Source organism: Anser brachyrhynchus (assembly GCF_964034855.1).
Source record: "Anser brachyrhynchus genome assembly, chromosome: Z".
NCBI lineage: Eukaryota > Metazoa > Chordata > Aves > Anseriformes > Anatidae > Anser > Anser brachyrhynchus.
In genome coordinates this window covers 24,683,735-24,707,687 of record NC_137697.1, presented here as the reverse complement: position 1 = coordinate 24,707,687, position 23,953 = coordinate 24,683,735, and the positions used below count along the sequence as shown (strand labels likewise).

The following is a 23,953-nucleotide window of genomic DNA, read 5'->3' as shown; positions in this document are numbered from 1 at the left end:
AAGCTAAAGGTGATTAAAGGGGCTACTCTGCTCAGTATGCAGACATGTGATGAGATATCCTGCAAAATTCTAAAGAATTTTCATTCTCTCAATAAAATTAGAGTTGTGAGTTTCTATTACTTTCAAAGATAGTTTACAGGCTTTCAAGTACTCCACAGTTATTTAGATTTAAGCCCCAAAAGTCCCAGGAAGCATGCCAGAAGTTTCCCCTACTCCTTCTCCATACAGGGTACCCAAAATAATCTATTTTTGGTACTTGTCAAAACATGTCTTCTTTTAGAACAGTACTTTAAAGAAGCTGATTTGGTTTGTTGAGTATTACATTCAGTACAGGTGTGGTTCTGAATGTCATAGAAACTGTCATTAAGTAACAGGTTAGGCTTCTGATTTTTGTTTTCAATTTTCCTATGCCAATACAGGAGGAAATATAAAAGACAAACATGAATGGTGCATTATTTACTAATAGTGACTTTGAATAATAGCAGTCTACGGGAGATTAAAAAGAACTAGGTATTTGGGACTGAATTATTAGTGGTGGGCTTATGGGTCAGAGTAAATCAAACCCATCTGCCATCCACTAAAATAATTATGAGAAGAAGAGAATTATCACAAGCTGGTCTCTGAGGCAAACTAATTTAAAAGAACATGGCATTACTCAGACTCATCTGCCTCTTATTATTTTCACTTTTCTCCAATAAATAAATGCTTAGTGTTTATGTCAGTTTTTTATTAGCCCACAGTTCAGCCTCCAGGCAGGTAAGTGGAAAAAATCCACAAATTTCATATTGCACACTATGCAAAATAAATGTGCAAGTATTTTTTTCCCTTTTTTACACTCCGAGGAACTGAATTTGTGAAGGAAAATCACATTGTGTAAAGCTCTCTACTTAACCACAAGAGGGAGAATTTTGCCTTCAGTTTGAAAAGAGACTGTGCGTTCTTGCTCTAACTGAAGAAGTCTGTGAGAGCTTTTTCCACTAAGACAGGAATTGCCCCAACATGTTAAAATTACTAATACTTTAAATCTTGCAGAAATTCCTGAAATATCAGTAAGGAAAAATTTCCATCATCACTGTCTTTGCTGTGCACTTGATTTACATCATTATGTCCAAACGGACAGAGATCTGGTCCCTGAAGTTGTATGTAGCTCACTGTCTCAAAAGCATATGTATAAAGTGATGTTTCTCAGGATGTGAAACTACCAAACTAACACATTATAATTTTTAAAAAATATATAAAACTATGGATTGCATTTTCAGTAACATCTTCTGAAAAAAAAAATATATGTGTATATATATCTATATTACTGGTCATCAAAATCCTGTATTTTGAAAAGATTTATATTCACAAAATACATTCCTGCTATTTTAGGCATTGAAACTTCCTAGATGCCTTTGGACCCAACTACATGGTCTAGTAACAAATATGCACCAAATGAGCCATTGCAATTGTTTCTGTGTGCACTTTTAGCCTGCTGCAGAGGCATAACAACACGATAATGTTTAACCTCCTCCCATGGTGAGCTAACTGGCATCCCCTTAGCTTGTGAGCTACAAATGTGTGTACAAAAGGCTGTCATTCAGACTCAGTCGATATCACTAGTTTTACTGCAGTAGCTTCTTATGTTTTGGGTCACTAAATGTCTGCCACAATGTCTGACAGCTGTGAACATCAGATATACACTCTACAGGGGTCTGAAAACTGACATTCTCCTTCCTGAAAAATACACAGATCTTGAAGAGGTGGATGTACTCAGATGACCTCTGATCCCAACAATGACAGCCAACTTGCAGGTTGTATATTGTGTGTTTAGTCAATAATGATGAAATTCCTTCTAAATAAAATACTTTTGTATCTCATTCCAGGGAAGGTTCACAGCCAAATGCAGAGATGTGCTGTTGACACTAACTTGACACTATCTTGTTTACAGATATAGCTGAAGATAGACCCTGCATCTTCCTTTAAATTTTCATTCCTCTCCTTGTTCTATTCCATACAGCATGTTTTGAAAGTGTGAGTCTTGCTTTGGCACTAAAATTCTGAATTGCGAAGAGGTCAGGTTGTCTACCTTTACTTTAGTTAGTTTTTCACACAGTCTCCCACAAAAACCTTAAAGAAAAGCTTACAGAATAGAGGTTAGATGAGTGCACAGTGAGGTGTAGTGAACACTGGCTCAGTGGCTAGGCTCAGACGGTTGCAACCACTTGCAAAAGTCTAGTTGGAGGCTAGTCACTCCAGGGTGTCAAAATGGGGACTGGCACTTTTTGATGTTTTCATTGGTAAGCCAGATGAGGAGGCAGAGTGCATCACCAGTACATTCACAGATGATACAAAACTGGGAGAAGTGGCTGACAGACAAGCTGGTTGTGTTGACATTCCTAGGTACCTGGATGAGCTGGAGAATTCGTCTGAGAGACATCTCATGAAGATGAACAAGGGGAAATGCAAAATGCTTTATCTGGGGAGGAATAACACCAGGCACCACTACATTCTGGAGGCCAACTGGCTGGAGAACAGCTCTGCAAAGAAGGATCTGAAGACCTTGTTGGACAACAAGCTGCCCGTGAGCCAGCAATGTAACCTCATGGCCAAAGTTGCCAACAGCCTCCTGGGCTGCATTAGCAAGCACACTGAAAGTATGTGGAGGGAGGTGATCTTTACTCAGCACTGGTGAGGCTACACCTGGAGTAATGTGTCCAGTTCTGGGTTCCCCAGTGGAAGAAAGCTAGGGACTTACTTGAACCAATCCAGGAAAGGGCTCTAAAGGTGATGATGGGACTGGAACATCTCTCACATGGGGAGAAACTGAGAGCTCGGGCTATTCAGCCTGGAGGAGAGAGGGCTTAGGGATATCTTATTCATATGCACAAATACCTGATGGGAGGGAATGAAAAAGACAGATCTAGGCTCTTCTCAGTGGTGCCCAAAGACAGGACAAAAGGTAACATGGCATGAGTTAAAAAACATGAGATTTCATCTGAACACAAGAAAACACTGTTTTAGTGTGCAGGTGGTCAAACAGGTTGTCGACTTTCCATCCTGGAAGATATTCAGAACACAGTTGGACATAGTCCAAGACAACCTGCTCTAGCTGACCCTGTTTTGAGCAAGGGGCATGGATTAGATGGTGTCGAGTTCCCTTGAAACCTCAACCATTCTGTGAGGTTCTATATGAAAGACAAATAATGACTACTGTGCTTTATGACTATACACAGCCTTATTCAACTCAAACTTCCAATTCCATGCTTAACACATTCCTGTATTCTTTTTAAAAGAGGCAAAATATCTCAGCAATGTCCACAAGAACAGGATGCAGATGAACAGTGAAAGCAAAGTAGTGAAAGCCATCATGCAAAAACATGCCCAGTATGTGTGCTTGACATACATTTCAGCATTATTTGCACACAGGCAGCTAGTAATTTTGGCTTCAAGAGCAATGAAGATCTACATGTTCTGTAGAAGTAGCCTTCTTTTAACCAACAAGATTTATCAATTTCACTTCCTTTTTCTTGCCTAAAACCTTAACATGTAAGTGTAAAAAATAAGCTCCACTATTCTATGTAAATTGTATATGTTAAGGTCAAAAGTAAAGTGTCTCATTCTCATCTTTTTATATGAATTGAATTCTAGTAATCTGCAATCTTTAAAATCCAAGTTAATGCTAGTAGTTAAAAATGCATTTTACTCCTACTTGAATGCTAAGCATTAAATAGCTGCACAGTATTTTTAACAGCATGATTCCTGTTTCTCCCCAGAAGTGCTGGACAGGGATATAGCTCATTTCATCGTTATCCTAATTATATCATTTACCTCTGAAGATATAGGCCCAACTTCACCCACAAATCAAAGCTTGCTTGAAAAATGAAATGTATTACTCTTCTGGCATTTTTTTCTAGGTCTCCTGACAGACTCAATTTCAGTATCATAAAAGTAGAGTTTAGTTTTCCTTTGCTTCCTGTCTCATTCCTTCATCTCTGTAAAAATGCTGCTACCCTTTCTATTAATTATAACACCAAGCTCTTTTTATTCCTCCTCTGTTCTTCACTCCTTTTCATAAACCAACAACAGTTTCATCTCCCTTCATTCCTTTGGACACAGTCCTTGACTATTTTCTGCTGCCATTGCACACTCTGCTTCTTGCAGATTTCCTTCTGGATGTTTCTGTCTTGTACCTTTTGCCACTCTGCATTTCAATTCTAACATTGGGTTCCTGTTACCCTGCATTACAGATATGTTCCAAAGGCCTTGGTAGCTTCCCTTAGGGTCTACCTGTCATAGGCCTATTTCGAGTTCCGCTGCTGAAATTCGTGATGTTTTCATCACGAACTTCAAGGACCTTAGGAGCTTGTAATCAATGTTTGATTCTCCTTGAAAGAACTTTCATAGCATGATCTAAATTCCCCTTCCATTCCCTGCCCACAACAAGCTTTCCACAGTCAAATGTCTGTTATTTAGTTGGATGGTCATGGAAATACATCAAACACCAAGGCATGAATGCAGTCCCAGAATACAGGATTTGTGGAGACAAAATAAAACAGGGTAGTGACAAATGTATCCTGAGTCAGTCAAACTTTGCTCCCTCTGCAAAGGCTTAAAGAATAAAGGCAAGTTTGTATGGCTTCCTTTACCTTTTTGTCAGAAAGACTATTTGACATCCAGTTCTATCTCTTCGCTTTGGATTTGCTCCCGATCTTTCCAAATATTTCCTAATGAGTAAGCTGTTAGCAGATTCTACCACACCAAGGCTTGGGTTCCAAACAAAAGCTTGCTTACTCTTGCACTTCTGTAAAATTACTTTGAATCACACATACCAAACAGAAAAAAATCTTTTTTCTTTTTTTTTTTTTTTGTGTGCTAATTTATAGCATTCTGTCAGGTGAGTAAATTAAATGGATCCATGATGGATTCAGCAAATGCAAAATCTCACCAAATCTCACGCAAGGAACCTCATAGATGTTTGCAGAGACTAGGATAAGTTAGGTGAGGAATCACCTCTTTCTGTGACAGTAAAATATAAGATCACCTCTCCTTTTCTTGCGAAATAGTGCCATGAGACTATTTATAATAGTTAACTCTGAGAATATGCAGTTGCAGCTTTGAGCTTGCAATTTGCAACTGTTTGGTTAAACACTCCTGAAAACAGGGAAGGAATCTATACACATGTAAGTTATTATCTCATGGGTTTTTTTATAACTTCATTACTAAATAATAGTGATAATCCTTCCAAATTCATTCTCATTATAAATAGAAAATTGTAATCTAAATGTATGCATCTGTATTTTTATTATATAGTTCCATCAAATTGTTTTTGAAGGTTATTTCTTTTAGAAAGAAAAGCTAAACCACACTGATAATCACAACAGCAAACTGCACATTTCCAGTCATACCTGTGATCATACTTGATATGATTAATGGCAGAATGATGAGTTTGAGCATTCTCATCAGCACCTCCCCAGGAAAGGAGAAGTAGAATTTATCCAGGTTAGACAGCTTGCCATATTCCCGTACCAGCATGCCAACTCCAATACCTAAAAGACATATTAAAAATGCAACAGAATTTAGTCGTAATTTATATGGGAGATGTGGGGAAAAGGGAGGAAAAAGAGAAGAAAAATAAATCAAAAAAAGTGAACATTAAACACATTTTTACCACTGTGGTGGAACTTCTAAAACAAATCCTTTAGGCATTCCTTTTCTGTTCTATATATTATGATAGTAACAGTAATAAACACCACATATAACTGTGAATTTGGAAGACTTTTTAGATGTGTCTTTGGAAATATCTTGATTATACCTTCTGATTATCAGTCCAGTCCAGTTGTGAGTTTTTACCTGCTTACATTAGCTTCCAAAGATCCCAAACTGGCATTAATAAATCAATATAATATATAAGCACTATTACACATTAAAGAAAGGAAGTGGTATGATAGAGTACTTTGGATGTATTGTTGAAAATATATCTATCCAGCAGCAATAGTTTCAGTATTTACCACTGTACATAATCAGAAAAAAGCGTGACTACAATTACTAAATTAGTTTAATGATTTCAAGGAAACCGATCAAATAAAATACCATTCTGCATATTTCACACTCATTCTTCTACATGACCAATCTACAAAATATTAGATGAGTATAATCAGTAATTCAGCCATGATGCAAAGCACTTTGTATTCTTGTTATCTTTGGATGAAATGAATTATTAAATAATTCTAGCTTCTAAACAAAATAAATCATAGGCTGAAAGACAAATTTCTTCATTTTGATGTGCATTATGTTCATTCTCTGTTTCAACATGAGGCAAAAAGTGAAGATCACTGGTATAGGAAATGTATTCATCAGTGTTCAGAAAGCACTACAACTGTTGTTTCCTTAAGAAACTGCAGACTTGTAATTTGAATATACTCTTGAATTTATTATTTTGCATTGCACTTTCATGAATTATATTTTCCTTGCTTACTCTTTATCCCTTCTTTTCATATTCCTAGTCTGGGTTCTCAGAAATAAGTAAAACATTACACAAGTGTTTCCCGTAAGTGTCTTAAATACCATCTCTACTACAGACATTGCTTTAAAGGAAACATTATTATCATACATGAACTTTGAACCGTATTAGTCCTGGCTAATTGGAACATTGAGAGATCCAAATTCTAACTAGATTTGATAAGAGACAAGGCCACTCAAAAGCTTTCACTACCCACTGAGTGGTGAAAGGTTTTTTTCATATTAATAGCCTCAATGAAGTTATTAATAGACTCATTGAAGTTAATGGAATTGCTTATATCCTGTTGTGTTTTGGTTACGTCAGTGATGTGTATTTTGCAGCACAAAAGCACAAAAAGGTGCATCCAGCCTACCTTTACCATCCTCATTGACTCATGTAAACTTGCAGCATCCCAGGAAAGCTACTAGGGCCCAAGCCAAACTTGCCTCTTCCCTCAGTTTTATTTTTGATGGTACACAAGGCATTTAAGTTAGATATTGTAAAATATGACTAAAGAGGCTTATAAGATAGACCCCTCATTTTAAGTGATTGAAATTGTGGAAGCAAACAACACGAGCAGGTTCAAAAACAGATTTAGGCAAATCCGCAGACAACTGGTTTGTACTGTTGGTACTGAAGAAAATAGGGATCCCATATTCAGTACTAGAGTAGAAACTCATTAACATTCTCATCTAGAAAACAGGGATTATTAAAAAAATCCTCCCTAAAGATTCACCATGGGGGTGGTTTGTGATAGTTCTGTTGTCTAACTGGATGTTAGTTGACACAAAAATGTAAACTAGCTACTTTCACAGAATTTTCCTGTGATAGCACAAAAAGACAATGAACCATTCTGTGTTCTGCACTTGCAGAAACAAAATGAAGGAAAATAGAGGCAGATTATAAACTCCAACCAAGTCTTTACTGCTAGTAAGAAGTAAAATGAATATGTTAACATGTTTCCAGGCAAATGGGAGCAACTATTAAGATTTCTGATTGAGGTGTTATCTTTTCCAGTGAACACAGACAGCTTAAACTCTTTGCAACACCTTGAATCTTAATAGTCTTGAAGATATTTGTAATATTATGTAAATGCCCTTGATCTGTGAATGATAAGACACAATGATCTCTACTTCTAACCTAATGCTAAGCTAAAAGTGTTGAAAATAATCTGCACTCTGAGATAAGCCCAAGAAAGATTACTCAGCTTGTATAAAATGGTTACATGTTTTGAAGTAAGTTGCTAAGATTTTGATCCTGCAAATACCAGTGTAAACAGCTGAACATGAGCATATAGGTATTCTCCCTGACTTCAGACTATTCACACAGTTAAGGACAGACGTATGCTTACATTGCAGCATTACTAGATTGTATAATTATAAGATGTTGTGCAATTACATTTTATGATAAGATACGGGGTATTCTACTTCACATACCGGATACAGCTGTCAGGTTGCTGTACAGCTGATTCTGCATTTCTGAAGCTTGCAAGAGATTTACAGCAGTGAGGAAGTATGTGCCTTTCCCTAGATGCTGCTCCCTGCTTCATCACATAGCACAGTGGAAGACATCTTCCTTTTGCATACCTTGACACAAGGTAAAGAGTATTCCCATGCCAAGCAACAAGATTACAGACATGTACCCGTAGCAACCTCCATTTCAACCAGACTCCCCCACTCCTGCTCTGATCCTACCACGCTAATGTTGCAAATGGCCCTTGATGCTAGACGTATTCCTCACAGGGTCTTAATAAAGATGGACATCCACAATGTATTATCCGTGACAGAAACAGGCAAACCTTGCCCAAAGTAGTCAGAACTGTGCCTTCAAAGGAAGCATTAGCCCACAGGGAGGAATATCACAAGCCCTGTGCAGATGTGCACACTGAAGACGTCTAGCACTAACTCAGGTGATTCTGAGTTGTGTGTTATCTTCAGGGTATACCCTAGATGTTTTCTGGGCAAAAAAGGATAATGATGGTACAAAGAAAGGAGGATATTTGTCACCCATTGCATTTTGAAATAAAGTTGATGACAACATATTTTGCTTCCTTCTCCTGAGCAGGAGTGACCAAGACATTTTGTAACTACGTGCCAAGTGGCAACTGTCACATTGGACCAGCTGGAAAGTTTGATCATTATGTATTTTGTAGGATTACTAGAAGGTAGAATGATTCACCCTCATGTTCATTCTTCAGAGGTCTCTTTTCCACTTTCTGAATTTTACTACAAAAACTTTTCAGGTCCTCTCAAAATTTTACCAGTGTTTCCTCAAGCTCTTTTGCTTGTATACTTGTAATAGTGTTTTTTTTGGTTTTTTTGGTTTTTTTTTGTAGAGGGTATTATTTATCTAGTGGCAATAATTGCATTGTTGCTCTCACTTCGTTGTTCATACTATTATTTTTAATCAGACACAGCAACCATATCCATATTAACTTCTGCATAATAACAAAACACAGTAAAATGCAGCTACCATTTAAGTGGAAATAGCACCTACCATCTGCTGTTAGAATTTAGCATGGGAAAATAGGAAGAAATTTTTTTGGTAGCAGTAATAAGAGATGGTTAGTAAGCAGAATAAATTTGCTTACGTACTGGAACTGGATGAATATAGAACTTTTTGATCCTCATCTCAATAACCAAGTCACTGGAATTTTCTTCCTGGGAATTATAACACACAAAAAGAAGTGTGACCCAGCAGAAATATATTTCACGTGGTTACCACTGTTTTTAACATCACACCAGTTACAGCAACCCTGAGCAAGTATAAATGAAAGTCTTGTAAAATGTTAATTTCTCTATATGAATGTTATTCATACTCCATCATTTGTGAATTATTACACGTGTAATTACTTCTCACAACTGTAAACACTCTACAGTAGGCAATGCCTCCACTATTTGTTATTTTTCCTGTCTTTTATCTGTTTAACATTTATGTAATAATTTACTTCTTCCTTTCTGTTTAACATTTATGTAATAATTTACTTCTTCCTTTCTGAAGTGCAGAACATCATTTTTCCCACTTTCCCTCTTTCTCCTTCCTCAGTTTCAGCCACTCTTCTTCTCCATGATAAACTGTTTTTATTTCCTTTCTATCTTCTCTCCCTGCTTTTCCTTCTTGCACACATGGCTAAGTTAGGTTAAGATTATTACTGTAATAGCAGTTCTCTACTTACTGCTCAATTGCATGTACCATTTAGGGTCCAGACTTCTGCAACAGCCGGCAGAAGGGAATGAAGGTGCATAGCAGTACAATCCCATGGCTTTAATTTAATTTTCTGAGGAAAATTTCCCCTTACAGCTGTGCATCAACACCACATACTGTATAACATGGTGTCTACACTTTCCCTCCCAGCAAATATTAACGCAGAAAGTGAAAGGTGTAGTCTGGGTCCTCATGACTGCAAAGCATGAAGCAGCCAGAGAAGGCCACATCTGTCTGACCTCATAAGCAACAACAAATGCCTTGGCATTACTCACCCAAGTAGCAGAGTCTTTCCACAAACTTGGTAACAGACAGAAAATTATTCAAAAAGGGTAAGAAATGCAAACTAAGAGAGTATAGGGGGGGGGGAAGAAAAAAGGAGCTGAAGAAAACCACAAAAACTGCATATACCAAAAGAAATCTGTTATTACCCATCTTCCAGACAGTCCCATGAGTCACAGCATAAAAATCTAGAGGGAATACACACTTCTTCTTTATAGGATGACCCAATTCCTCTGTTGTGTTACCAACGGAAAGGGGAGCAGTATCTGGAGCTGGCTGCACTGCAGGTAGCACCCAGTCAGTCGATTACACCTACCAACCCTTAAGCTTTTCAGAACCTGGAGGATGATGGCTGTATGAGAACATGACAGAACTAAGTCTGTCTTGTGTATGTAGTGAGAAAACCACAGAAATCAGTCAAAATATGTCTTGGGAGACCACTAAGTTGTAGGTTCTGCACAGCTGCAAAGGTAACCGTGACATTTGGGCATCTGGTGAAAAATCATTTAATCACCACCTAACTACTAAAGTATGTCTTTTTCCATATTGCTGTGGTTTTTGTTTGTTTGTTTTTGTTTTTATTTTTTTTTCCTTCCCTGAAACTTTCTCTTTGGAAAAAGGCATATTATTTGCATGGGAACGACTACGGAATTATTACATTTCTTAAAGTAGTATGCTACAGTTCATGACGTAGATTTGGAAATGACTAAGAAAAGAAACACCACCGTGTTCAAACAAATTTCATAAGCTCTGGGCTCAACTGTACTGGCTTACATGGGGAATGTCACAGATAATACTACAGTTATTGTAAACTTGCCAAAACATGATGTCCTCAGCAGCCATCTGAGCCACTGCATGTACAGACTACTTGCAATTTTTTCTGTATCACAGACAGTGATGGCTAAGTCCTGAAGTCTTTTTTCCTGTATAATAACTTGGGATCAACACAAGTCAGATCTCAAATTTAAAAACTCAGAACCACTAGGGTAGTTGAATCCAACCAGGACACGCAGTATGAAGTGACTGTAGTTAACCGCTTTATGTCATTATCATTGTGGCTTAAACACTCTTAAGAACATGGTATCTTGGAGAACAAGATGACATTTTGTGGCTTGACTTTCTTTACTTTCACTTGCAGGCCAAAAAACTCACAATTTAGAAACAAGTAAGTGAAGCCCACGCAACGAGATGCCGGGTCCTATGTCTGACTGGAAGAGAACATAAGCCAAAATTCAATACCTAACAGGTAGGACTCCCTATTATGCTATTTGCCCTTATGGATGACAACACTGACATAGGGCTGCATGATGTTAATTGAGGGGGTTTCTCGCTCCACCAGTGTGCATGACACCACAGAAACTGCAAATAATCTCAAACTCTCACTGAGTTATTATGGGAAGGATCCTTAGGAATGAACTATGAAGAAGATAGGGAAAAAATAAATAAATCCAGTGTGTATTTCTGGAGAACAACCAGTCATTTTGTAAACGACTGAATTACACCATGCCTCTGTCTGAAAAAAACATGGTACTTCTTCTTCCTGTTTGCCTCTAATTTTGGCATGTAGAAACTCCCTTTCACTGGTGCAGAGCTAGTGATTCTGTCTGATACTGATAGAAAGTGGGGGAATTATTTAACTCTGATAATGGTTAAAAGAAAGAATAAAAAATGTGGGCATGGTTCGATCCTGATATTATTTAATTGTACTGTAGCAACAAAGTGATAAAACTTTATATTTTCATACGATATGCTATTCACATGACAGACTAAAATACTGGTGGGTCTTAATTGTGTTATCTTTATAGCAGATGATTCACAGGACAGATAAAGCTGGCAAACAAAGTTCACTGACTTAATTTGAAACACAATACAAAACATTTAATATAAACATGTCAAATTGCAGCACAATATATTTGGAATTTGTGATACAGGCAGAGTCTTTTAGCAATATTTTATAATATCTGTTTTGTTTCTGCTCTCTCTAAAGTTTCTGTAATATTACTGGCTGTTTCTTAACTACAAAGGAGTACAAAGTACCTAATCTCAAAACAGTCAAATGGAGGGTGTAGAATATTACAGTAAAACTATTAATTTAACTCTCTTTGGATTAATTTTAACCTTTTGTAACATTACGCATTTCACACTTTTTCACATTTTACTTGACAGTTAATATTCTTTCTAACAAACAAAGTGATGTTGACTGAAGAAAAAACAAGATTCTCAGAAACCTGTAGGCAACTACTAAGGTAGGATTTAGAGTTACCAGGTTTAACTGTAGGGCAACAGATCTTAACTCTCCAGATGCTGGTGTTGCCCAGGCTATCGGCTTAATTGCAAAGACGTGTAAAGAAGAGTCCCCTCACAAAACCTTCCAGAAGAATACAGTCCCTAAGTCAGACCTTGGTCTACTGAAAAACGTTTAGCAGGAATGTACTGAGGAAGGTATGCTCATTCCTCACCTGCAGTGAGACCCCCTGGGTCTTCCTGGTGATTAACCTGCTGTGGGTGCAGCAGTTGTAAATTCCTTTACACAAGCAACACAATGTCAACTGACTGCAGAGTGAAAAAAGTTCAGCTGGGCAATAACTCCCTATGATGGACCTGTAGGAATGAAGGCAAGGTGGAGCACTGTCTAGAGGAGAATAACCAGCTTCTCCAGTGTGGCATATCCCCCAACTGCTCACAGCAGGTATGAAGGGTTTTGCAACCATTAAAATCATGTAACTTCTACTTTCTGTGCTGCAGGAGCCTGCGGCAGGGTCATTGATTACACAGACCAACCGCTGTCTCTGAAGCCCTGCACAAGAGCCACCCCACCCATAGTCAAACCAAAGGTGGTTATATTAAGAAGGTATTTCACTCAGCCAGAAAAAGGGAAATAATAGCTAGTCTTGTTTTCTGCGATTTCAAGTGATCACAGTTCTGCAGAACCAGTGATCCCAAAGAACTACAATGCAGAAACTGAAAAACAGTATGATAACCTAAAAGTCTTCCCCACTGGAGTCTAAGTTTCTTTTAATTTATTTCAATGTACTGTAGGTGAACTTCATGTATAAGTATCATCCAAATATTTTCAGTATGCAGATGTAGTTTCTATTTGAGAAAGTCATGATAAAAGAATAGTTGAAGAAAAAACTTTACAATAGTGTTTTATCTCTATATACATCTCATTACTCTAGAGAGAACTGCCTTACAGAACTTAACTACACAGTCTATTAACATACAGAAGAAATACGGAGAAGTGTGAATAATCCATTCCTCAGTTAGTCCTTAACTCTCTTGAGATAAATGAAACTGCATCAGATATACAATTTGGCTCTTTCACAGTTTTTCCACAAACTCAGTAACTCGTTAAATACATGAAGTAAAGGACTCACAACTCTAGCATAATAAACACCATACTATAAAGATTATGCTATAAATTAACTGATCTGGGGAAGAAATACAATTGTTTTCCAGCAGCTATACAACCTACATTTCCTGATGCGCTTGGATGTATTTTGGTGAAGGTACTGTTCTGTTGGGGAATAGTATGAAAATACAGATCTACACTTAAAAATGTGTGCATATTGAACCTCAATACATTGAAGCTGGAAATTGCAACAATCGGATGACAAACCTGTCTTCCCAAAAGGAAATGCAGCACCAGAAAACCCATCCATCTTTAAGGTAGAGTATGATATGGCATAGAAAGTCTATTAAAAATGGCATAACCTGAAGCAGCTGTAGACTAGATGTGGTAACACAAGAGGTATCTTTCAATCTCGCATTCCTATGTTTACTGTAAAAGTAAAATGCAATGTGACAATGGTAACTTGGTCTTTTTCTTCTGCAGACCTTCCCCATGACTCTTTTTAACTGTCACTTCAAAAAACACTACCATTCTCCTGCAACTCACCCATCTGTAATTTGGGAGCCTTCTTTGACTACGGACTCCTTCTGCAGTCATCTAGGAACATCCAGACATTCTTGCTTTCTCCATGTATCCAAATCCACAATTTTATATAACAGTGCTATATGTTTCACTTGGACCCCTTCTATCACTCATTTCAGACATTGTCATGTACCCACTTCTGGCATTCCTGGTGCCTAACACATTGCTTACATGGCCTAGCATATTACCCTGCAAACGATGTCATTCCAATACCACCCAAGAAATTACAAATCCTCACTCCTTCCTGTAAAAACCCAGTGATTATCTGTTCTCTTTCTATAATATTTACATACTTTGCCAAAACTATTTCAGCACCTTTGTATATCTGGTTTATTAGCTCAATAGAAAACATTCAGAAAAACATATCTTCAGTTAAGACCACTGAAACACAGAAGAAACGAAATGGTTAGCTATGGTATGAGAAAGGTGAAAGGCCAGTAACTGGAAAGACTTGCCAGACTCTGCCCCTTGTTACAGCTTCTGTTTTAAACTATGATGAGAGGAAAGGACGGTAAACAGGACAAACTGTTCTAGCTGTCCCCTTGCTGGAAGAACAGTGGAAAGATTCTGACTGTAATAAACTGAGATAAGCAGCCCGAAAGGCAATTTAGTGATATCTAAAGAGAGATTGATAGTGACATGCAGAAACATCATTATTCTGAAACTAATGAAGACATCACAATGTTGAGAAATCAGAGACGTGACCTAGAAAACTAGTTCAGATTAAGCAAGGCCAGGTTGGCTGTCATTCCAAAAGCATTAAAGGAACAAGAATGGCTATTTCGAAACATATTGTGAGAAGAGTATTATATTACTTATAACCCATGAAAATTGTCATCATAGGTCACATTTAATCTAACATGCTATAGGGTTCTCATGGAATGTGCAATACTTGGAATGTAGACAGAAAAATGAATCTGGAACATCAAGTCCAATACAGCACAGATCTTCACCTTAATATATGATGCAGTGATGGTCTTCAGCACTTCTAAAAACTACAGACAAGCAAATATGTATGCTCACAGCATGAGATACTGATGGGGGGCATAAGTAAGAAACCCTTCCACAGGTTCTAGGAGGCTTCTATAAGATTTACAAACAGTACAAATATTGTCTGTGAGTAATCTCAACCTCAACATTATCTGTATTTGGAGTATGTTAATAAAAAGTGCCTTTATACTTAGTTAAGATGTAATGGAAAACAAAAAATATTTTTGTATGTACATTGCAGTATTTTCCCTTAAATAATACTAAAAAATCAGAAACTGAAATATTTAGCTGGTATTAGTCATGGTGTTATTGTTTCAAATAGAAAGGCATATTTCACTTACTTTGTTAGCTTTACTGGCTTTGGGGCTTTGTAGAGTGCAAATTACCCAGAAGCTAACTCCTTCTAAAGCTTCCTTTGTTTAAAGGTTCAGATTTTAGTGACTGTTTCATTTCACTCACATAAAGGGAAAAATAAGTTTTCTGTTAAAACACACATTTTTAATGTTAAAGAAAAAAAAAAGGACACAAAACCCATGCACAACAGGAAAACACCTTATACGCTACAAGAAGGAATAAAAGTTGGATTTAATTTGCTTAAAAGCAGTTCAGGAGTTGTTAGTTTACAAAAGAGACACAATGCATTGCTTCGGTTTTCCTGTCTTTTATTTGTTAACTGATTTTCTGGTCTCAGAGCATTTTGATCCTCAGAAGTATGTGAAACTCTCAGATGAAACCATTGGCCATTCTACATTCTACTTTTTGTATTAAAGTCAGACATTCTTTCAGAACTGCAGGTCTTCTCACATTTCTGAGCAGAACCTGTCCTGTGTCAAACTACGAAGTGTGATAGAGAAGAACAGGCAGGTAAGCATTACAAGCAGATCCTCCTGGAAACTATGCTAAGACACATGGAAAATAAGGATGTGATTGGTTACAGCCAGCATGGCTTAACTAAGGGCAGATCGTGCCTGACAAAGCTGGTGGCCTTCTGTGATGGGGTTACAGTATTGGTGGATAGGGGAAGGGCAACTGACATCATCTACTTGGACTTGCGCAAAGCATTTGACACTGTCCCCCATGATATCCTTCTCTCTAAATTGGAGAGACATGGATTTGACAGATGGACCACTTGGTGGGTAGGGCATTGGCTGGATGATTGCACACAAAAAGTTGTGGTCAATGGTTCAATGTCCAGGTGGAGATCAGTGATGAGTGGTGTTCCTCAGGGGTCAGTACTGGGACTGGCACTATTTAACATCTTTGTCAGTGACATGGACAGCGGGATCGAGTGCACCCACAGCAAGTTTGCCAATGACACCAAGCTGTGTTGTGCAGTCAACACACTGGAGGGAAGAGATGCCATCCAGAGGGACCTGGACAAGCCTAAGAGGTAGGCCTGTGCGAGAATTAGAATTGAGTCCAGTGGATGGAGCCACAAAAATGATGATGATGGGGCTGGAGCACCTCTCCTACAAAGACAGGCTGAGGAAGTTGGGGTTGTTCAGCCTGGAGAAGAGAAGGCTCCAGGGAAACCTTATAGCAGCCTTCCCATACCTAAAGGGGGCCTACTGGAAAGCTGGAGGGGGACTCTTTGTCAGGGAGTGTAGTGAGAGGACAAGGAGTATTGGCTTTAAACTAAACGAGGTTAGGTTTAGATTAGATATAAGGAGGACATCCTTTACTATGAGGGTGGTGGGGCACTGGAACAGGTTGCCCAGAGAAGCTGTGGATGCTCCATCCCTGGAAGTGTTCAAGGCCAGGTTGGATGGGGCTTTGAGCAACCTGGCCTAGTGGAAGGCATCCCTCCCCATGGCAGGGGTGCTGGAATTATATGATCTTTAAAGTCCCTCACAACCCAAGTCATCTACAATTATATGAAATCACAGCAGGAAGAGCAGTCTTCTGAATTTTCATGCTACCACAGTTGATGCAGGATGTCTGGTCCCCATCTGTTACACATTTCAAATTAATGAAATGCTATGCATCAGAATTCAAGAAAGAAATCAGGTGTTTGCTGTACACCCATACTTCTCAGAAATCACCAGGATAATAATTCCCTTGTTTTAGTAAATACCTTTTTTTTTTTCTGCTGTGAAGAAAAGAGCCCAATTTTTGTTAGTGTACTTCAAGGGTCAATTAATCTGCTTCATTTTTTATAACACTGACACTGTATTATTTAAGCAAAGACAAATGCTACAGGAGGCACTTTTTTGGTAAAGGTATGAGGAGGTGGAAATAGAACGAGTGAAGCACTACTCTTTTCAGAATGGGCTCTTAATTTTTAAATTGCTTCTGTCAGGGACAGAAATAACTTATGGGAAGAACCTGAAAAACATTACAGGTTTATGAGGTTCAGAGCTTCTGGGCTATATTTGTACAAGAAACTTTTCACCCTGAGAAGTATGTTGTGGTCCCTGGACTCAAGGCAGTCTCCCACCTGCAAGAGGTCATCAACAGAGTCATATGTTACTAACTGTTTCCCTTGTGGTCTTCAACCTATAAGGCATTCATTCATGTAAGAATGCACTAGTGGGCTTCCGGTAATGCTAGTATGTGCAGACCTTGCTCTGATATGGATAAATTTTAAAAGAACTACTGCTTTTAAAGGAAGCTGTCACATTCTCTTGTGTCTGATTATAGGAGGAGCTAAGCTTTTCTAGCTACAGTTAGCAGATGTGAATACACCAGACAATTTCTTTTTTAAACAGAGACCTTTGAAGGACCAAAAATATTACTATAGGAAGATACTACAACTGAGTACTATAAAAGAGTACAACCATTTTAATTAAAATTAAAAAGAGCAAATTTTTGGCATATAGACTGCTAAGGTGATATCATAAAGCACATAAGAAAAGCTCTGACGGATGCTGATGGATTCATCAAATCCTGAAAAAATGTACAGTTGCACTGCTCAAATTTTCTGCAACACTTATGTTACAGATGGGAACTACGTATATTTTATACACCTAGGTATATTTTATACACCTCCTCCCTCTCTCAGTCACCTCATCTCTACCTGATGCCAAAATTTCAAAATTCCAAATTTCTTTAGCTCTGCATTTCACCCATTCTCTGGCCTCCCTTTCCCCAGGGCTGCGCCTGTCAGCCACCTTGGACAGCTCCTAGTGCTCTCCCGCATCAGCCACAGCTCCGTGTCCTCCTCCCTCCCATCAGCACCACGCGTCTCCCTCCACATAGCAATGACAAAAAAGCCTGTTTTTTCTTAAAATCTGAAGCATGAGATATGACTGCTGCAAGTTATAAATATACATGAACAGGAGAACAAAAGAGGAAGTTAATGGCAGAGTACAAAAACATTCTTTGTTGCCTTCAACACAAATAGCTTTTATACACCTTTGATAAACATGATTCTTTGGCTGGCTGCAGAAAGGATACCTGCCATTCACAGCTCCTCTTGATTAGTGGATCTAGCAATCTAGATATTGTATTTATCATATCTACCTTAGGAATATTTGAAGAATTTCTTAGCCCACAAGTGCTGTTGAAAATAAACCTTCAGCTACAGGCAAGCTCATAGGTATCTCATGATCCAAATTTGTTTTGAAAGCCACAGACACTCACCACACACAAAAAAAAAGTACTTTCAATCTGCAAATTTATGAAAGCCAAATCCCTCAATCATATTTCCCAACCAAAGAAGTATTGCAAAAACATACTGTCCTAGCAGATATGAAAAATACTTGCATTAGGAAAAAAAAAAAAAAAAGCAAAAGCAACCTATTTTTGAACCTATTTATGTTTAAGCTCTGAGTACAGAGAAAGACCTTTGCAGATTGTTATTGCAACTCAGTGCCTACTACCACATCCACTCAATCACTTATACTTTTCACTATAAGAAAAAAACCTGTTCTGCAGAAGAATTGCTCAGGAATACACGCTATTAGGCTATGACCCACAGACTAATCAATGAGTATGTACACATCACCAGCCTTTTACCTTCATGACTGGTTTGGTGGTATTGCAGCAGTGGCCTCTCAGAGATGAAGTGATGTTTAAAAATAGATGCTCTCTGAGAATCCTATGAAGTGTGACTTAAACTCTCTCTTTTCAATTGTCCTTTCGAAACCTGTTTCAGGGTGAGTAACTTTCAGGGATATTTCTGGTTTACTGTGACTTGTTTGTACAAACTCAAAGCAATATTACTTTCTTTATTAAAGGCAGAAGGAACACTTGAAGTAAGCTGACTTCTAAATTGCTTTTGTTAGCACAGCTGCTTTGGGTTCAATAAGGTCAGTGGAGCAAAATGATGTAAGACATCCCTCCTTCTGCAGTTACCTACACGAGGCTGCTACTGTCCTGCACCTCTTCTTCTGCTTCCTAGAAAAGGGCAGTGAGTCAGAGGAGGCACAGATGCATCCAACCCTCATCTCTGAGTCAGTGGTCAGCCCAGACGATCCAGTGCATGCCTCCAATATGTGCTACGAACTAATGAACAATCAACTTCTGAGGCCCAATATTCTGCTAAATCTCTCACTGTAATTATACAATCCCTAAGTCTCAGAATTAGCCCCAAATCTGAAATTCAGTCAATTTTAGACTCCAAATCTGAGTTCAGAGGATTCTCTGCATCAGTTTGGTGGTCTGAAACAGAATCTCTGCAAAGATATGACAGATAATCTTTCAAGTATCAAGTGGTGTTTTCTTTGAGAAATATACATAGATAGGTATTTTCACCAAAAAGACATGGCATTGTTCAGATACGTTCTGTACAGACTTTAAGTCATTCTCCCACTGTCAACTGCTTTGTAAAAGAAAGTCCAATGGTTTCAAAACTGTAAATGGCAGCATACGGTTGAAAGCTTCAAATGTAACAAACAAAGTAATTACTCCCAAAGGAAGAAGCGCTTGGAGTTCTGAGGGGGTTTCTCTGCCTCTTCAGAGACGGGCACAAAAAGTAATCAGGAAAACTTTTCAACATAGCAAGGCTACGAGCAAAGACAGGCATACCTTGCTAGGATGCTGAATACAGCTTTGATGGTGATAAGCAGAACTCCTGATTTCATGATAGTGATGGAATATCAGATACTTCACAGTGCAGTTGGACAACTTTCACATTACGTTTCTACAACATGCTTCTTTTGGTATTTCCAGTCCTCACTCATGCATACTTTTTAAGAAATGTCTGAACACATTTTCTGCCTTCAAAATCATGTGATACTCTTCTGCTTATGAATGTTGATCCTCCATATATAAATATAAATGATCCTCCAAAGATAAATAAACCTCAAAGCAATTTTCGAGTGTATATTAAAAAAGAATAAATACATAAGTTTAATTATAAAGTGTTTGTGGACTCCAGGTATATTAGAAACATTCCCAAACCTGTAAAAGATGACATAAAACGTAATTAAGCCATCCTAACAAGGGTTTCACTATCTTCCTTTTATAGTTTATTTCACCTTCTAGACATACTGAAAATACAACAGACACGTAGCTTGTTGCAAAACGTCATTTGGTCCAAAAATCAAGGATTATTTACAGAGACTAATTCTGTCATATTATAGAGCTCCCCTGAGTTCAAGACTGTTAATTATAGTATAGCAGGTAGAGAAGTTCAAAGACACCAGAGGGATCTGGGTGTCTGTCACACTCTCTCAAGGTGAAAGCCCATTGGGTATTAGGGGAACTAAGAGAAAATTGTCCCCACAGTTCACACATTGCCAGGCTCTGTGGTACTCAGTTGGGGAAATCACATTTCAGAATGATCAGCCTGTAGGATCTAATCACGCGTTTCAGTTCTACCAACATTCATTGAAAATGGTGAGAAGGGAACATTTTTTGTCTACTTCCGTAACTGGGAAATAAGTTTGTCAGCTTGAAGAAGCGTACCTGACAAAGTGACTATACACACAAAAACAGAGACACAAACACACAGTCCTCCAGTTGTTATGGACAGATTTTCAATGTTAGCTCTTGGCAACTGGTATACAGAACTCATAGAAATCTTTCCACTCATTACAGAGGTGGAAAAGAAATGAAGTCTTTCAAATACTGTACACGTATACATATATATATATCTCTGATCACAGCTTATAAATAGCTGAGTAGAATTCCTAAAGACTAATTCTCTCCTGAACAAACATGCACAGAAATGGATACATTCCAGCCACAATACAAATCAGCAGAAATGTCATCTGAAAGAGAAGCATCAAACAGCAAATGCCATTAATGAAGCAGTGAAAGCAGCCGTTCCCTACAGAAGCAATGATGCAAAGGAAAGTCTCTTTGCTTAGTGTGAAAATAATTGCCAGAAGGAAACAAAGAAGGTGTGCGGCTAGGATCAAAATTATGTTCTATGGAAAAGTGTCTCTGGCCAAGTCATTAACAGCTTCTCTTGGCCCTTCTGCCCTCCTGTTCATCAGATGGCATTTAACTCATTCTTTGCTCCACTGCTTGCTGGGCAAGTTTCTGAAGAATCTCATCTTTAAAATGGCACCCCAGAAAACCCTCACTGAAAGAGGCGTGTCACTGCCAAACTTTTCTGGTCTCCTAGGCCATTAGAAGCACCCCGAAGCTGTTACAATGCTCTCCTGCAGCGGTCTCAGTCGCAGCGAGGCTCCCACCTTCAGCCTAACGGCAGGCACCAGGAGCCTGGCTGGATACCCGTGGGCCTGGCTGGCACCCCAGGGGCAGTCCCAGTCGAGCACGCCGTGCTCCCCCAGCTGTGCAAAGGCAGCCCAGGCTTCAGCCTGCTGTGGGCTGGCCAGGGAGACCCACAGCACCCCTGCACGAAGGGCTCCCGTTTTTCCGACGGCGCGGTGCTCCTGCAGATTCTCCTAAGGCGGTTTTACCCCGCTAATGATCACCGCGTTGTGACAAGCGCTAATGACGACAGGTGGAGGCGCGGGGCCAGGCCAAGCCCCGAACGACGCCTGCCGCCACGGCGCCCTGTCACTGCAGACCCGCTCTCGGCAGCCGGGGCTATACCGCACCCCGGCCCCACCGCACCTCAGCCCGCCGGGGGAGGGCGGCCGGGCCCCCTCGCCTGCCGAGAGCCGCTCGTGCCGGCAGCGGGCGGAACCAGGGGGCCCAGCACCCATCGCCCCACTCCCCACCGCCCGCAGAGGGCCCCTGGCTGGCGCTGCTCGGGCGCCGGCCTGGCCCCGCGTCGGCTCTGTGGCAGGCAGGGCCGTGCCATGCCGTGCCGTGCCAGGCGGGGGGCGACGGCGCCGCGCTCCCTCCCTCTCTCCCTTTCTCCCTCTCCCCCTCACTCACCCAACAGCACGGCGACCACCGTGCTGAGCAGGAGCCAGTTCTTCCTCAGGAAGCCCGGGCAGCTGCATCCCTTCCTGCCCGCTTTCGCCATAGCAGCGGCGGAGCCGGGGGCCGGAGGGGCCTGGGGTGCGCCAAGCCGCTCCAAGAAGCGCCGATCCGAGCGGCGCCGCCTGCCTGCCTGCCTCCGTGCGCTCCGCGCTGCTGCGCGCTTTCAGAGGGGCGGTGCAGCCAGGGCGCTCACCTGGCAACGGGAAAGCCCGGCCCTCCGCCCGCCCCAGGCCTGCCCACTCATCTGCCCGCCCCCTGCCGACCCGAACGCACCACGGCCCGCCGCCGCCCCCTCGGCTGGTCCAGTGGTTCTGTAGGGCTCGGCTCCTCCGTGCCGCAGCCGCCTCTTGGCGGTGCGGGGAGGGCAGGGGAGAGGGCCGAGGCCTCCCCTCCCCTCTGACACCCCCGCAGCCTCTCAGCACTGGGCGAGGTGAGGAAGGGGCAAAGAGAGGAGTGAGGTGGCCCCCACGTTGCGTGGCAGCCCCCCTGGCAGAGGGGAGATTGCCTCGGGGCACGGCCTGATGTGCCAGGCACCCTCCTTGCTCTGCAAAGGTAGTGGAGTAGGCCCTGCATCTCAGGGCAGAAGAGGTGGTTCTGGGTGTTGGTGGCTGCTGGAAAGCAAGCAATGCTTGCACTGGGGATAGTCTCTGATTAAATATCCAGGTGGAATATTCTGCCCTGTACTCCTGGTGGGAAAATCGAGGGTGGGGATTACAGAAATGCTTCATAGGCTTTTCCTCTTTTTTTTTTTTTTTTTTTTTCCCAGTGGGTTTAAATAACTTACGTGCAGGGAAACATTAATTTATCCATCTAGCTTCTTGGCAATGGCATCCTTCTCCCTCCCCCCCCAAGTATGACCATGGTGTATGTTATACTGGGACCAGTTCCCTGTGGGATTATAACAGGGTTTTCAATACTTGTTTATACACGTGTTGATTCTGATTTTCAAGCATTGAAATCAATCGGTAAATGAAAGCCAACAGGAAAAAAAACAACTGCTGTTGTCTTACACAAATGACATGAGGGCTAATACGTAGAAGGCTAGTTGGGAATGAAAGTTTAATTTATCTTTATTACACTTCACACCACACATTCCAAAAAACATGCAAGTGAAGCTTGTGAGATTTCTGTTTGTGATGACTTGGTAACTACAGCCTGAGGGAGGTTGGCAAAAAATGCTATTGAAATGCCTGCACGTTGCCTCTTCACATGGATCTGGTGGTTCTGAGTGACAGCCTGGGAAAAGACCCTGCTGAGACAAGGAAGAGCACTGAAATCCACCTGGCTGAGAAGCAAGTGCCATCAGCTGTCCCAAGTAATAAAACCTAGAGTCAGCTGCATAAATTTCTATGAAGACTTATAAAAAGGTGGGCTTATTTTTCTAATGTGTTGAGCACCTGCAGTAATTTGTCTGCTTCTGTCACTATTAGGCAAATTTAATTAAAAAAGTAAAAGGAAGCCTAGAGGTAGAAGGAAGCAGATGATTAAGCATCATTTTAGTTTAATTAAACCATAAAAGGTTGAAGACCACTTAAAAGGAAAGCTGGCTTATTACAGTGTTACAAAGAGAAAGAAAGAGTGAAACAAAAATAATTAATGCAAGGAAACAATAAAAAACAGCATGTTGGCATCTAGAATGTAGTAAAGAAATGTAGTAAAGAAATGTAGCAAAGTATTACTGGCATCAAGGAAAAGTAGGAAGAAAAAGGCATCTGGTTTCAGGGTGAGTAGGGCCAGGCTAACCCAGTGTGGAAGAGCTGTGGTCCTGGTCTTCAATG

The 23,953-nt window shown here is 40.2% G+C and overlaps 1 protein-coding gene across 4 annotated transcripts in view; it reads right to left on the bottom strand.

The window, feature by feature from the left end:
• SLC1A1 (solute carrier family 1 member 1) overlaps positions 1–23,540 on the bottom strand; it is a 61,733-nt gene extending 38,193 nt beyond the window's left edge. Inside the window, exons 1-3 of one of the 4 annotated variants that reach the window (XM_080574452.1) lie at positions 23,385–23,540; positions 22,128–22,596; positions 5,388–5,528 (exon numbers count right to left, since the gene is read on the bottom strand). In XM_080574452.1, the coding sequence (XP_080430578.1) occupies positions 5,388–5,528; positions 22,128–22,218 (232 nt within the window). In that variant the 5' untranslated portion in view covers positions 22,219–22,596; positions 23,385–23,540. Of the gene's footprint in view, positions 1–5,387; positions 5,529–9,075; positions 9,142–22,127; positions 23,285–23,384 lie in introns of those variants that run through there. The other 3 variants (XM_080574453.1, XM_080574454.1, XM_080574451.1) reach the window with 3 other exon arrangements.
• Positions 23,541–23,953: the final 413 nt, after the last annotated feature.